This window comes from Myxine glutinosa, chromosome 9 (genome assembly GCF_964187855.1).
Source record: "Myxine glutinosa chromosome 9, kmMyxGlut1.1, whole genome shotgun sequence".
Taxonomy (NCBI): Eukaryota; Metazoa; Chordata; class Myxini; order Myxiniformes; family Myxinidae; genus Myxine; species Myxine glutinosa.
Window position 1 is genome coordinate 28,991,055 of NC_136269.1, and position 15,568 is coordinate 29,006,622.

At 42.2% G+C, this 15,568-nt stretch overlaps 1 protein-coding gene across 6 annotated transcripts in view; it reads right to left on the reverse strand.

The window, feature by feature from the left end:
* The window catches only part of EHBP1 (EH domain binding protein 1), a 341,780-nt gene that overhangs the window by 12,596 nt on the left and 313,616 nt on the right, over positions 1-15,568 (reverse strand). For all 6 annotated transcript variants that reach the window (XM_078784234.1, XM_078784232.1, XM_078784231.1 and 3 more), the window contains 3 exons: positions 13,196-13,295; positions 8,068-8,141; positions 2,750-2,864 (listed from right to left, as the gene is read on the reverse strand). In XM_078784234.1, coding sequence (XP_078640360.1) covers positions 2,750-2,864; positions 8,068-8,141; positions 13,196-13,295 — 289 coding nt within the window. The remainder of the gene's footprint in view (positions 1-2,749; positions 2,865-8,067; positions 8,142-13,195; positions 13,296-15,568) is intronic.

A 15,568-nucleotide genomic window follows, 5' to 3' on the forward strand; every position in this document is an offset into this window, starting at 1 on the left:
GAGTTAGATTGGATAATATAAAGGCGTGAGAGAGACTCAATGGCCTTGAAGTTACAGGCCTTTGAGAATTCATTTCGTTCTATAAACGGCAACTTTCATCGGATTTTCTTCCCGTTTTTTTTCAACCGAGTCTAAAACTATGTTAGCGACTGTGAAAAATGAAATGATATATCGAATTTGATTTGAAATAAAACTGGGAGAGAGAGCAAGACACCACGGGCCTACAAAACAGGCCTCAAAGCTATGCAAGTTAATAAAATGGTGGATATTTGTTTATATGAAGCGAAGGCTCTCCCAGAATGGGTGGAGCTACTCTGCAAACCGAGCAAGCCACACCTCGGACAGACGCCCAACAGACAGACAGACATAATCATCTACGGCTATTATAATATATATATATATATATATATATATATATATATATATATATATATATATATATATATATATATATATATAACTGTAAGAAATAGTAGAAACTCCAAAGTACGAGCAGGGCGTCTCATTTGTATTGAATATATAATCGTTAGATTAAATAAGACGCGGACGTAGCTTCAGGACGTCGATCTTTAATTGTCGACCAAGCTTTCGACACAATGCCAGTCGAAAGCTTGGTCGACAATTAAAGATCGACGTCCTGAAGCTACGTCCGCGTCTTATTTAATCTAACGATTATATATATATATATATATATATATATATATATATATATATATATATATATATATATATATATATATATGTATATATATATATATATATATATATATATATATATATATATATATATATATATATATATTCATTCTCATTAGATTTGGGCTTCGGTTTCCTCTTATGAATTGTTGCATTTGTCAAATTTCCTTTCTCAGTTGCTCTCTCTGTGTATCCAATCTCCGTTTCCATTGTGGTGCTTGGTCTCTGCCTGTAGAGGCTGGTTTGTTCTTCTTAGTGTTGTTTTCCTGTTACTTTTTCTTGAATGAGCAGTGCCACTGCCAAGCTGTGCTTGTTTGTGTGTTTGTGTTTTTTATGAACTCCTGAACCGTTGGATGGAATGTGTTGAAAACTGCTGTCTGTACTCAGGGAGTTTGTGGAAATATTTTGAGGGGTTAAAAAAAACCATCGTCCCAGGGGTTCAGGGCAGTGGGAGCACCCCAATTCTCTCAATGTAGGTATGTATAGCCTACTGCTACTCCCGGTTGGAGGAGGTATTACATATCCTAAAATAGGCCAATTCTGGGGGAATTAACCCCGTAAGGACGGTTTCTTCACTTGTTTCACTTCACAAATGGATGAAATGGTTTTTCGAAGTTCGTTTTTCTTTCCTTCGCTTTATCCCTTAACCATGCGTTTTGTAGTGGAAAGTGTGTGACACATTAAAGAGCACATTTGGCATTGTTGAACTTCACACTTGCTAGATTTTCACAAAATATGAACAGGGAATTGTAGGTGTGTACGACAAAAGGTAAATCTGACCGCGGAAAAGCAATATTTACATAAGACGGGAATTGGAGCCAGAAAGCCGCTATTGGGAGAGAATTAGGGGAAGTGTTTATTTGGAAACTATAAAAAGGCCGGTAATACATTAATACGAGTGGTCTTCATCAAAAGGACTGTGTGGGACTGTCTTCCTTTTTGCTGCTCTCTTCCCTCCTCCCCCTTTCCTTCTACCACTCCTTACCCTAGGATATTTAATGTATGGTACACAATGTGCACACAGTACAAGATGAAGACCGCCCAGTAGTAGAAACGTCTGAGCTACCCTGACCATGAGGTGAAATGTTATAGTTGATCGTGCTTTTACTCTCAAATGTCATTAAGTGTTACTTCTGCTCATATTATTTGATACAGTATCGTAGCTCAAGAAACTATTCTCTACAGTGGATTTATTTAAAAATAAAAACACCAGCACAATGATGTGTTCCTCAAAATGTGTACGTGGTTGGTAAGAGAACAGACAGACACAGGGTGTGGCATTCACTCAGTTCTGTTGCTATTTGCTCTGTTGCAACGTCAAAGACTAAAGTTAAACCACGTCATTATCATCTACCCCGTGACCTCGGTAGCTTTTTGGAACTCTCTGCCAGTGCTTTGACGAGCAAATAAAGCTGTGGTGCCAATCTCCTGCCAGGGCCAAGTTATGGGAGGAATTTGTAATTTGTTCAGGGTGCCGGCAATACCTCGACTACTCTTCCTTAAAAGACCAATTTGTTTCTTTAACTTCCTGCACCAGTTAATGCCAGGGAAACCTGGCATAAAGTCCGTCCGAGGGACGGTGAATTTTTGTGAATCACCAATCCGCCAGTTTATAGTTGGACCGAGAATCTAACTCGGACTATACGGCTCAAAGGTGAGTGCGCTACCACCGCACAGACCATCATGTCGGACCACCATCTTGTGATACAAAATATCAAAGGCAAGTGTCCAAGAATCACAAATACATTGATGGAGAAACACAGCTCGACACTGCCAAACCATGTTATGTGACGGCCTTTATAATACGTCCCAGTAAGACCGAAGGCTCACCACCAAGGAGCGGTTGCCTTGTACAAATTTCATACTAACTAGCCTCGTCAAGGTACCATCTAATGCAAGTCAGAAATGTAGATGGTAAGGCTGACTAGGGGATCAAATCTTGGATTATGGTGGCCGGGAAGGAATGAGGCACACGGCAGGCGTGACGAGGGAGCGAGCGAACAAACAAGGCGGGATGGATGTGGGAATTGGCCTCCGCCGAGCACACACTTACTGTTTCTCCTGCGCATCGAGGTCGTGCACCAGATCGTCTCGCTTGTTTACCAACACGACGAGCTCGTCCAACAAAAGCTGCTCACGCCATTTCTGCGCCTCCGTTTTCTGCCATTCTGTCACACAACAGCATCTTCCCTTTATTTGCCATCAATTTAAAGAATCATTAGGCTGCGCAGCACAAGGTACTCCGAAGGCTTCGCGGCCACAGCAAAAAGCTTTCTTTATACCATTCGAATGCTATATCATTCCTTTAAGGTCGATGTATACTCATCCACCATTAGTATGTATTAAGAACGGTGTGGGTTTAACACACCCCGCGGAAATGCTCTGAAGTAACTTAACGATTCACACTCCTCAATATATTCCCTTCACACTTCTAAGTGTTGCATTCGCAAGTGCAAATTGATCTACCTTTGCACTTGGTGCACCCTTGGTGCACCCTCGATGCACTTACCATATATGATGTAGAAAATTCGAATGCATAACAGATAACACTGTAAATCTCGATTATACGTACAATAACTCCAGGACATCAGCAGAGATCCAAAGTAGCGAGTAAAGACTGTTGGTTTGCGCTGTCTTTTTAAAATTTTTGTCCACATATGTTTTGTGTGACGTTGTCATTTAAAAATCTTTGAGAAAGGATGACAAATATCTTATTGACGGAGAGGAGGAGAGGGATGAGGGGGACATTAGGTATACAATATTGACCTCTGGAATGCATGGGAGAAGGTTCTGCGACATTGGGAGCATCTACGTATTTATTTTTTTTGTATACAGAGTCGAGGCTCGTGAAAGAGCTAACATTTATCCAAACAAACAAATCAAACAAACAAGCAAACAAAGTATATAAAAAGGGGAGCGGTCGACAAGATGGGGAGAGAAGGGGAAGAAGCACACAAACACAACATTTGAGAGCAGGGACATCGGGAGATGTTTTTGGAGATAGAGGGCCTGGGGGGAGGCAGGATAGGTATAAAACGCAAGGACACCAAGGACTTCCAGGAAAGAAGTCAAAAGTCACCTCAAAAAAGTGGATTTGGGGTGAAATTAGCAGGGGTAGAAAAGATCAAGGTTTTGGATTGGGGAAGATAAGAGATGGTGGTGAACAGCCGTTTTAAAGACCTGGAGGGAGGAGTGGGCTTGAGGAGAGTGAGGAAGTTTGTTCCAGAGGCGGGAGAAAAGAGGAATGAAGGAGTGAAGGTGAGCAGAGAGTCTTGATTTTGGCAGTTTAACCATAAGAGGGCTGCAGGCAGATCTTGTGCGACCTGCAGGAATATTTGGGGGTCAGAGCCCAGAGAGAGCTGGGGGAGCAAGGCCGGAGAGGAGTCGGTAGAAGACGGAAAGACCACCAACCTGCCTGCGGTGATTAAGTGAAAGGCCCTCGGAGATAGCGTCATCGCGGGAGATTCCAATGATTCTGAACGCTTTGGTTTCACAGCGTGAAGACGAGCTAGGTGTGAGGCAGGAGCACCAGCCCAGAGGGGAGAGCAGTACTCCATTGAGCTGCGGATGAAAGCCTTGTATGTGGTGAGGAGCTCAGGTGTGCCAAGGAAGGACTTCGCACGACGGAGGATGCCGAGTCGGCGACTGGCTTTGGAGGCCAGCTTGGAAATGTGGTTTTCCCAGGAAAGATCATGGCAGATAGTGAGACCCAAAAGCTTGAGTGACAGAACTTCTTGGAGAGGATTATTCAGAAAGTGGATGGGAGGGTTGTCCAGTCGGTCTTTTCGGAGAGACATCGTAAGAGTGTGAGATTTGTCAGGATTGAAAGACATGTTCCACTTGTTTGCCCAGTCTGTGATTTTGTCCAGGTCTGCAGAGAGTGAGGAGGCTGCAGACTGCCGATCTGAGGGATGAGGAATGGAGCGACAGAGAGTAGAGTCATCAGCAAAGAGATAGAGGATTTTCAAGAGAGTCAGAGAGATCATTGATGAAGACCAGAAAAAGCACAGGGCCCAGAACACTGCCTTGGGGACCTCCAGCCTGAACAGGAAGAGGAGATGAGAGAAACCCATTCAGGGCCACACGTTGACTACGACTAGAGAGGAAGTCCGCCAGCCATGCGTGGAGATTTCCATGGATACCAAAGGAGGAGAGTTTGGTGAGCAGAGCGGGGTGCCAGACCGTATCGAAGGCACGTGATATGTCGAGGGAGACAGCTCTAATTTCCTGTTTGGCATTGAGGACCTGCATTGAGTCTGCAGCAACATCTTGGCAATGACATGATAGCATCTCGATTGTGGTTGCGATCATTCACTGTCTGTTTAATCTCACTGCTTCCAAATTCATGGAAGCAGTGGGCCTAAACGATCATTTTCTGCTTGATGGAACGACCAGGCAAACGTTTCAGCTGTTCCAACAATCACGGAAGTGTTCCTTTAATCCCACCCTGATTTATTTTTGATTTTTGTTACAACAGTCACTGTAGTTTATTGAAGAGACTTGAATAAGCCACTTGACTCCAGTCCTCCTGCCATCTCTAAGTTTGCTTCTTTGTGTTTTTATGACTACATGCATGCTCTTCTGTAGATGCTTTATTTATGCAAGTATGAAAAGTTTAAATACAACTGAAAAGTGATCCCTTTTATGTAGGGATCCTCTCATATGTAGCCTCAGCCAGTTTTAAAGAACATAATCCAACTTTAGTTTTGCATGTAGCAGATGGGAGCGACATTTTTTCCGTGCCATCCCTACAAAGAGAGTACTACCGTACTCTCTGATAAGGATGGCTAACTCCAGAGTACTACAACAAAGGGCTTTGGCTGCCTCCTCCTTCCTGGTCTTGCACCTCTACTCTATCCTTCCCTCCAGTTCTTCAAGACAGCTGTTCACCACTATCTCAGATCATCCCCTATCCAAAACCATGATCTTTTCTACCCCGTTTGCTTCCTACCCTCCCCCCTCCCCTGCCAAGTTCACCTCTTTCCAAACGTCTAGTTCGTCCTTCCTGAGAGTTTGCTTCCTGTATTTCCATTTTTCTTCCTGAGAGTTCGCTTCCTGGATTTCCAGTTTTTCCTTCCTGAGAGTTTGCTTCTGTATCCATCTTGTTCACCCCGTGCATCCTCCCTCACTCCTCAATTCTTCCCCACATTCCACATGTGGCCAAGTCTCCCTCTATTTTGCCCCCCCCTCCCTCTCTTTCTATTGTTCCTTTTGTTCTGTTGCGTCCTGATTCGTTCTGCATTCTAGCTCTTCCACGAGCCTTGACTTTGTATACCATAAATAACAAAAGCTACAGTGCATTCAGAAAGTATTCAGACCCCTTCACTTTTTTCACATTTTGTTATGTTGCAGCCTTATGCTGAAATCATTTAAATTCATTTTTTCCCTCATCAATCTACACTCAATACCCCATAATCACATAGAGAAAACAGGATTTTAGAAAGTTTTGCAAATTTATTAAAAAGAAAAAACTGAAATATCACATTTACATAATAGTGGGGCGGCTTAGCCCAAATATTCAAAAGAATTGTGCATTTTGTGAAACAAGCACCAAATTTGGCACAAATGTACATTAATATGTTGCGAACATTTTCAGATATTGGGCCACTTGAAATTCCGTAATTTTTTTTTTCAAATTTTTTCAAATTTCGTAATTTCAAATTTTTCGGGTGACACCGTCACAATTTCGGTCTTCGAGGCCGGCCGATAGGCAAAGTGTGACCGGAAGGGACGAGGTTCTCCTGACCACGTGGCCCTCGATCTGGGAAGCGAGAGGCGTTCCATTAGTGGACGCGCCCCTCACGCCCGACTTTTGGGCGGCCCCGGCAGGCCGTTTGTTTTGACGTTCCGTGACAGGCCCCGCACCCCCACCTCCGGGCCGACCGGAAGCTTGTGCTGAGTACATCATACCTGAACAACTCAGTGAGGCAGAACACAGCAGTGCACACCAGGGTGACCCCTTCAGTGCATAAACCAATTAACCTGTCCACTGCAGGGCATATAGAAATGAAGTTATTTTCTGCATATAATAATAATATAAGTTCAGTTCTATATAACAATTTCTGTTATCACCACTACCACTACAACTACCACTACTACAAGCTTTGTCTGGAATTTTGTGGACTAACAGACAAACAGACATACAGACAAGCTGGGATCAAAACATTACCTCCTTCCACCATTGAGTGTAGAGGTAAACATCATGGAAATTATATCATGCCCTAGATTTAATTCATGCTTACCCGTGTATTTGCTTCACTGGTTCACAAGGTCTTTTGCATACATGTAATTCAGACTCTCGTCTTCATTGCTGACCACACAATGTTCGCAACATATTAATGTACATTTGTGTCAAATTTGGTGCTTGTATCACAAAATGCACAATTCTTTTGAATATTTGGGCTAAGCCGCCCCACTATATCGGCCGGCCTCGAAGACCGAAATTGTGACGGTGTCACCCGAAAAATTTGAAATTACGAAATTTGAAAAAATTTGAAAAAAAAAATTACGGAATTTCAAGTGGCCCAATATCTGAAAATGTTCGCAACATATTAATGTACATTTGTGCCAAATTTGGTGCTTGTATCACAAAATGCACAACAGGTTTGCTATGCTGCTACACTATAAGTATTCATACCCTTTGCTATGACACTTGAAATTTAGCTCAGGTGCCTCCCATTTGTCTTGATCATCTTTGAGATGTTTCTACACCTTGATTAGAGTCCACCTGTGGTAAATTAAATTGATTGGACATTATTTGGAAAGGCACACACCTGTCTACAGTATCACAAAGTCAAAACGTTTGAATGCTTGGAAATGAAATGAGAAAATTGACCAAAGAAAACTCGGCTAAAGGTGGTGTCGTTCCTCAAAGGACGGCATACTTGAAGATGCTGCACCACAAACATGTTTCGAACGACGGAACGGCTTTGGTAACCGAACTTACAAAACCAAAATGTCTGTCCGAGTGCGGTGTGATCTGATCCTAAGCAATCACACTTGTTAAATAATGATGTCGAGGTAGTGATAGTAAAGGAATCTCCCCTCCCAAGGGAACTCGAGAAAGAAGGCCGTTCGGCCCATCACCCCGTGTCACCACAATCGTCGTGACCTCTGTACACAAACGCCCGGTCTTTCAACACCTCCTTGACTCAGACTCGTGTTTTTGACTTTCAAGTCATATTTAGGACACAATTAAAAAGAATTTGTTGTTTTGACGAGGTCACTTCCTCGCAAAGTGCTTCTTCTTTTTTTGTATAATTTTTTTTTTTTTTTTTGGTATTGCACAATTATAATGTATAAATCGAGCAGAATTAATCTGTCAAACGCCTCCACGGGGTCCACCGCCAATGTGTGCAACACAACACTCACCCTCGATGGCCAGCATGGACCGCAGCTCTCGATTCAGCAGCTCAAAGCGGCGCTCGAGGTCATGCTCCTTCTCCCTAGGAAGGCAATAGCACCGCGGCGTTCCTCAGCATTCGGCAGCTTGCAGGTGCCTCAGCGCATGCAATTTTAAACATATCCGCGTTGGACAGATGGCTGACGGAGCCTCTCCTACCGTGCGCTGCACGGGCTCGATGTAGGAGACCCAGCAGCACTCGCAGCAGTAATGTTCAGAAAATGGGACAATGGCTGCAAATATTTCTGAACCGAGGCGTTACCTTTTGCAACAGGTTAGTGGGGCAATGCAATTAAAGCTTCTATGCACACCGAACATGAATTTGGAAGCAATGTGACAAATACATGGGGATTGGGGTGGTAGGGGGCTTCATTAATCAGTCCTATGTTCTAGATATGGGGGTTTATAGGTAATTTAAAATAAATTAATGGAAATTTATTTTGTTTCACCTCATCTCTAAAATGTATATCTTAAACGGTGTGGCAGAAGGTGCATAATATGAGTGTTTCAAATATTTCATGATAAATAGTATTAAAATGGGGAAATGTGCCTCAGGGTATAACAAATAGTCGAAAAATTTACAATATAACGAATACGCCCGACATCAACAACATGCTTTGAGTGAAGTAAAAAAATGACAGAGCCATTGTTTAATTAAGGAAACATCTCAGGGTGATTGAGCATCTGTAGGAAATGGGATTTACAATTGTGTGTGTGTGTGTGTGTGTGTGTGTGTGTGTGTGTGTGTGTGTGTGTGTGTGTGTGTGTGTGTGTGTGTGTGTGTGTCAGTGTGTCAGTGTGTCTGTCCAGAGACTCCAGGCTATAATTTTATTTCCCATTTCGGCTTTTGTCATCAAATGCCTCCATGCTATACCTGGAGCAAAGAGTGGGATTGAAGTCTCCATAAATGGGATAAAACAGAAACAAAAGAGTGGAGGTGTGCAATGAGCTTGGATTTGGGGATTTTAAGCAGGAGGGAGTTACAGGAAGAACACACACATCATGAAGGGGGGCTGGGAATGGTCAGAAGACTGAGCAGATGAAGGTACACTGGTAAAAGACAGAAGCCACCGAACTGTCTGTGTTGAGAGAGCAACAAGGCATGTGCTTCAACCTCAATGTGGCAGATGCCAATTATAATGCGTTACGTGTTCCTCCCCGAACCCCGGATATGGTGCACCTCAGAGTTTCGAGAGGGAACATGGCAGAAACATTTGTTATTTTGAGTGTTCTAATAAACCATGGTGAAACCACACCAATGCAATTGTAGAACAAAACAAGTAATTGCATTAAGAACTCTCACATACACAATAATAACACTATTAAAGTAAGTACAATGAAAATGTCACTTGCATCAAATGAACAATACCTATGATGGTACCATCATTCCCCAATGCTCTCCAAGCAATAAACTCACGATACACCAAACGTGAGTGGAATGTAACATTCCCCAAAGTCCGTGCACGGATCCCCACGCTGGTTAAAGCCGTGCAGAACGACGAGACCAGGCAAGTAACGGCACAATGGCAGACGAGGAGTTACGAGGTCAGAGGTCGATATGGAAATCCCAACGACAAAACAAGATGCACCAAGCAGACAGTTTCATCGAAGACAAAATGGCGTATCAGCCTGCAATGGAGGCTCTTGCTTTCCCGCCAACAATAGCTCACGCTTGGTAATAAAACCTGAGACGCAGGTTTAATCGCAATATAAGACGATGTCCCGGGCAATCCCTTTCATGGGAAGCCTCAACTCATTCGCGACCAATATCAAAAAAGTCCGCTCGCAGCATCGATGCGATTCACGGCTGTATCTCTCTCATGGCCATCTCTTCATCTTCTCCCAAGCTCATCCTCTCTCTTCTTCTGGCTTCTTTGCCACATTTTTTCTATTTCCTCCAGAAACATTTCTTTTTACCTTTTACTAAAGTCGTCGCCATTTCACACAAAAATCTTAACAACAATATTACCTGAAACTAAAAATCCTACAAGTATATAATAACAACAAAGGCGGAAGTGACGGTTCCGTAACAAATGTTTAGAGCTTGAGATTCCACAGAATCCTGGAGAGATAGATGTGACAGATGTGCCAGCCCAGATGGAAGTGCAGTGTTCCTTTGAGACATGGGTAAAATCCTTGTAGGCTGCTGGTATTTCTAAATTGCAAAGTAAGTAGCTATATGATGCAGCGGAGGATGCCCAGTCTGCGGCTGGCTTTGGAGGTCAGCTTTGATAAATGGTTATCTCAGGAACGCTCATGGCTGATGGTGGAGTGTGGACATTCAACAGAATGAACTCCCCTCAAATGGTTAACCAAGGACAAATAGGTCTTCTTCTTCTTCTTCTTCTTCTTCTTTCGTATGCAGCACAATGTTGTGGGTAGCATCATTTGCGAGGGGCACAGCTGTGCTGCTGATGCAGTGCCCCCTGTAGATTAGAGTAGGAATTTGGACACAGGATCGGTGATAGCTAACCTGCTCTTTGTAAAGGACACCGTGGGACCATTAACACACACTAACTAATTCTGGCAGACCGGTCCTAGTTTAACGTCCATCCGAGGGAAGGCACACGCATTGATAAATCGCCCTGCCTGTGAAACACCAAGTTGACATTTTATCGCTGGGTCTGGATTCAAATGCAGGCTCAAATGTGAGTGCGTATACCTCTAGGGCCTAGGCTATCCTGCCAGCCTCCTTGACTCAGACTCGTGTTTTTGACTTTCATGTCATATTTATGACACAATTAAAAATAATTTGTTGTTTTCACTAGGTTACTTCCTCGCAAAGTGCATTGCACAATTATAAGGTATAAATCGAGCAGAATTAATAGGTCAAACTCACGCCAAGATAGACAGGTGGGTTCATTTGACAATCTTCCCTCAGTGGTTGTGATATTTGTCAGGATTGAAAGACATGTTCCATTTGTAAAACTGTCTTTTAATTAATTTTAGTTCAGCAGAATGATATACACAGCTCCATGAATACACCTGTATCAGCAGTGATACAGCTATTGTCCACATTTACCTGTCTATTACAACACAAAGGGGAGGCTTCTGAAAAAAAAGAGAGAAGTCGTTTACGTCACCAAATCAATATTCGGCCTAAGACATTGCCATGGTGCACTCCGGCCACAGAACAGAACTCTCTCTACCTTCTGAGGTGAGAGACGTACATTCCAGTAGACATATTGTGTACGCAGGGGTATGATGGGTCCAGAGTGAGATGGATCAGGTACACGAAATTTGGAGTGAAACATTAAGTTGAGACATTCTGCCTTATCTGGAGCAAAGTCTGTGGTGATGCTATTTGAGGTAGGAGACGGATGTATGACGAGCATATACCAGAGACAGACTTGGTAAGGTGCCACCATTACTTACAGGAAGGAGACCGTTTGGAGGGTTCAGCCTTGAGATTTGCAAGATCTTTTTTATTTTTTGTCTTGCCTAAGGATGGGCATACGCTTGTCGCGAGCCTGAGCGACCTAGAGCTGACCTTCAGTTGGATTAGTCTTCTTGTTGAGAAAGCAAGTTCCTTGACAGCAAATGCCTCACCACACGATCCAGTGTACCAGAGTTGAGAGGATCGACGTGATCAAGAGTTAATCCATTTATCATTTTGTTATCATCTAAACTAGTTCAGTCTGTCAAGTTTACTTGTATATGCAGATGGCACCTAGTGAAAGTGTCTGAAGTCAATTAAAATCTCTGAATGGGGAAATCTTTAAAGGACATCGATTCAAGAGAGTATTTTAGAGGTTTCTTCCCTCCTCGAACATGTAATTTTCAGATAAAGCTGCATTCCATCAATCTTTGAGAGGAAAGTGATGAGGTAATTGTTAGACCATGGGTCAAACAAAGCTTTGATAGATGGATCAGGTGGAACTAAAAAGGGAGATCACCGGATGACTCCCATGAGGCTTTGAGCTTCACATACCTTCTTTTTTCAGCTATGAGTGGCCTACCAGGCGGATACTGAAACTGGTTGGCTGACCGGGCATAATGAAGACTGTGCGTTCGTTGTTGGACTGGGAGAGCGTTATTGGTGCATCGTTGAGTTCTCACTCCTGTGAATTCAAGTCCGGTCATTGCACAGCCTTCAGGCTCTAACAAACAGCTGCATGAATGCACATGTTCCATTTATAAGAGTGGCATTTAATTATTGCTGAGGCAAAGGGAAAAGAGTAGGACAAGAACGTACGGATGTATCACAGCACAAGAGGAGTTGTAGGTGAAAAGGGGACAAGCTCTAAGTAGGCGTAATTAAAGCTCGGGGTTGGAGATAGCATGAGGTGGCTTTTGGCAGCAGACTTCCTTTATTTGTCTTGTCCATTAACATGTGATTTTTCATCAAAATTTTATTTCAAATGTGTTTAAAAAACAAGCCCCCATTTGCTGTCGTATTCCCAACTACGTCACAGCGAGCTAGTTCTTTGGACTATAGTAATAGCTTTTCTCAAAGACAAATAAGAAGTCAATCTCTCTTGCTTTTCAACTGCCCCAACTCCCATGTTTTTGGGAGTTTCCAGGAACAAACTTTTCATTATCCGAGTCAAAAGCACAACCTTGCGGCAGACATGACAGTGGGCCGAGATATACCTCGTACAAGAAAGGGTGAATTCAAACGTGTCCCAGGGAAGCTTTTTACAGTGAATTTGACAAGTTGATAGAAAATTGGCACAAGTTCATTGACTCACAATGAGAGTCCTTTGAATACAATGCCAGGTTTGTTGTTCGTGCACTGTAACCTACACGTTTTGATTGACACAACTGTCTTGAAACATTATGACCACACCTCATACATAGATAAACGTGACATTGTTATACAAATCTCCATGGAACCAGTACACTTGCTTGCTCTGTGTGCGGTTGCAATTTGAAACAAGTACTCAGTGCCAATGAATTACTTTAAGCATGCACTGCAACACTTTGTGCTGAACCCAATGGGCATGATGCAGACATTGAGCAACCATTCCGTGCCATGGTTGGACCATTACTACAATTACATTCTTTTTAATTTTTTTCTTATATTAATTACAAAACTAGAAAGTTTTATGTATAAGAATTACAAGGAAATATGTTTGCAACTAAGGTTGTACTCACAGGATGCTCAGCTGGTTCTGCCGACGGATGAGCGCATTCTTCTTGTTGACGAGTGTGAACCACTCCTGCATGAGAGCCTCTTCCTCTTCTCGGTTTTCACCTGCACAAATGCAGCCCTTTTTCAGTGATGACTATTCCAACAGGAAATATGGTTGCAACTCCTGGTTGCATTTAGCCATCTAAGCTTTGTCAAGTATGGTTTACAAAGGTGATGGTAACTGACTTCCAAGCAATTATGAAGGAGAACATGCCGCCTTTTGATTAAATCCATCAGCAAAGCGATGGGTAAAGATGCCTAGTATATATATTTATATATATACAGTCACGTGAAAAAGTAAGTACACCCCATGTAAAGTTTTGACTTTTTCAACAAATTTCAACATACAGCTATTTGATCTTCATTTCAACAATATTGATAGATAAACGTGATATAATGTAACAAATATCATGAAACATTTACATTTTGTAGTCCATTGTATAATTTAAATAAACATAAATGCAAATTTCGCATGTGGAAAAAGTAAGTACACCATTACATTTATCACAACTTCAAATACCTAAAATTAGAATCAGGTGCACCAGCTCAGGTGCAAATGATTAGAACATCATTGGAGAGGATCTTGGAGGAACCTGTCTTAATTAAACCTTAGACATTTCGTTTAGTTTGCTCTTTGTTGTTGAAGTGTGCGACGTCACCATGCCGAGATCAAAAGAGCTCTCCGAGGCCTTCAAAAAGAAGGTTATAGATGCCTACGAGTCTGGGAAGGGATTTAAAAAGATCTCCAAACAATTTGAAATCAATAATTTGACTGTCCGGAAGATCATCTACAAGTGAAGAAGATTCCAAACAACTGCCAACTTGTTCAGGCCAGGCCGCTCCAGCAAGTTCAGCCCGAGAGCAGACCGCAAGATCCTGAAAGAAGTCTCAATGAACCCCAGAATGTCATCACGGGACCTACAGGTAGCTCTTGCCACTGTTGATGTCAAAGTGCACGAGTCTACCATTAGAAAGAGGCTGCACAAATTTCATCTACATGGGAGGTGTGCCAGGTGGAAACCTTTGCTGTCCAGAAAGAACATGAGGGCAAGACTAAAGTTTGCCAATGAACACCTCGGCAAAGACCAGCACTTCTGGAACAATGTGCTCTGGACAGATGAGTCAAAGGTAGAGCTATTTGGCCACAGTACTGGAAGACATGTTTGGCGAAAACCAAAGACAGCATTTGACCACAAGAAACTGATACCAACTGTAAAGCATGGTGGTGGAAATATTATGGTTTGGGGCAGCTTTGCTGCATCAGGGCCTGGGCAGCTCACCATCATTGAATCCACTTTGAATTATTCATTGTACCAGGGGGTGCTTGAGGATAATGTGAGGCCATCTGTCGGAAAGTTGAAGCTCAACCGAAGGTGGACCTTGCAACATGACAATGACCCTGAACACACCAGTAAATCCACCAAGGAATGGTTGAAAAGAAAGAAATGGAGGGTTCTGGAATGGCCAAGTCAAAGCCCGGATCTAAATCCCATCGAGATGTTGTGGGGGGATTTGAAACGAGCTGTGCATGCAAGAAACCTCTCAAACATCGCACAGCTGAAAGAATTCTGCATGGAGGAGTGGGCAAAAATTTCTCCCAGTCGATGTCAGAGACTGGTAGACAGTTATAAGAAACGCCTACTTGAGGTTGTTTCTGACAAAGGGGGCAATACACCGATTAGAGCCCAAGGGTGTACTTACTTTTTCCACATGCGAAATTTGCATTTATGTTTATTTAAATTATACAATGGACTACAAAAAGAAAATGTTTCATGATATTTGTTATATTATATCACCTTTATCTATCAATATTGTTGAAATGAAGATCAAATAGCTATATGTTGAAATATCTTGAAAAAGTCAAAACTTTACATGGGGTGTACTTACTTTTTCACGTGACTGTATGTATATATGTATGTATGTATGTATATAATATATATATATATATATATATATGTATATATATATATATATATATATATATATATATATATATATATATATATATATATATATATATATATATATATATATACACAAGCAAAAGTATCCGTCCCCCAGTGGCAGGAAAAGTTTAAGTTAATCTATCAATTTTAATTATTTCATTTTAATATGACTTTAAAAAGATTAATTGTGTTGCAATCTTGGTTTCGTTCAGAGGAAAAGCTGTGAGCTGCGAATACCGAACGATATATATATATATTGTTATAGATCGCGGTTAGATGTTATAGACGCGAGCGGTGGTGTAAGACCGCGACCTAACAAAACTCACCCGATTCACCCAGACTTTGGCCGTATCGCACCCCAGCTGCTCAATGAGGGAAAAGACGAAAACG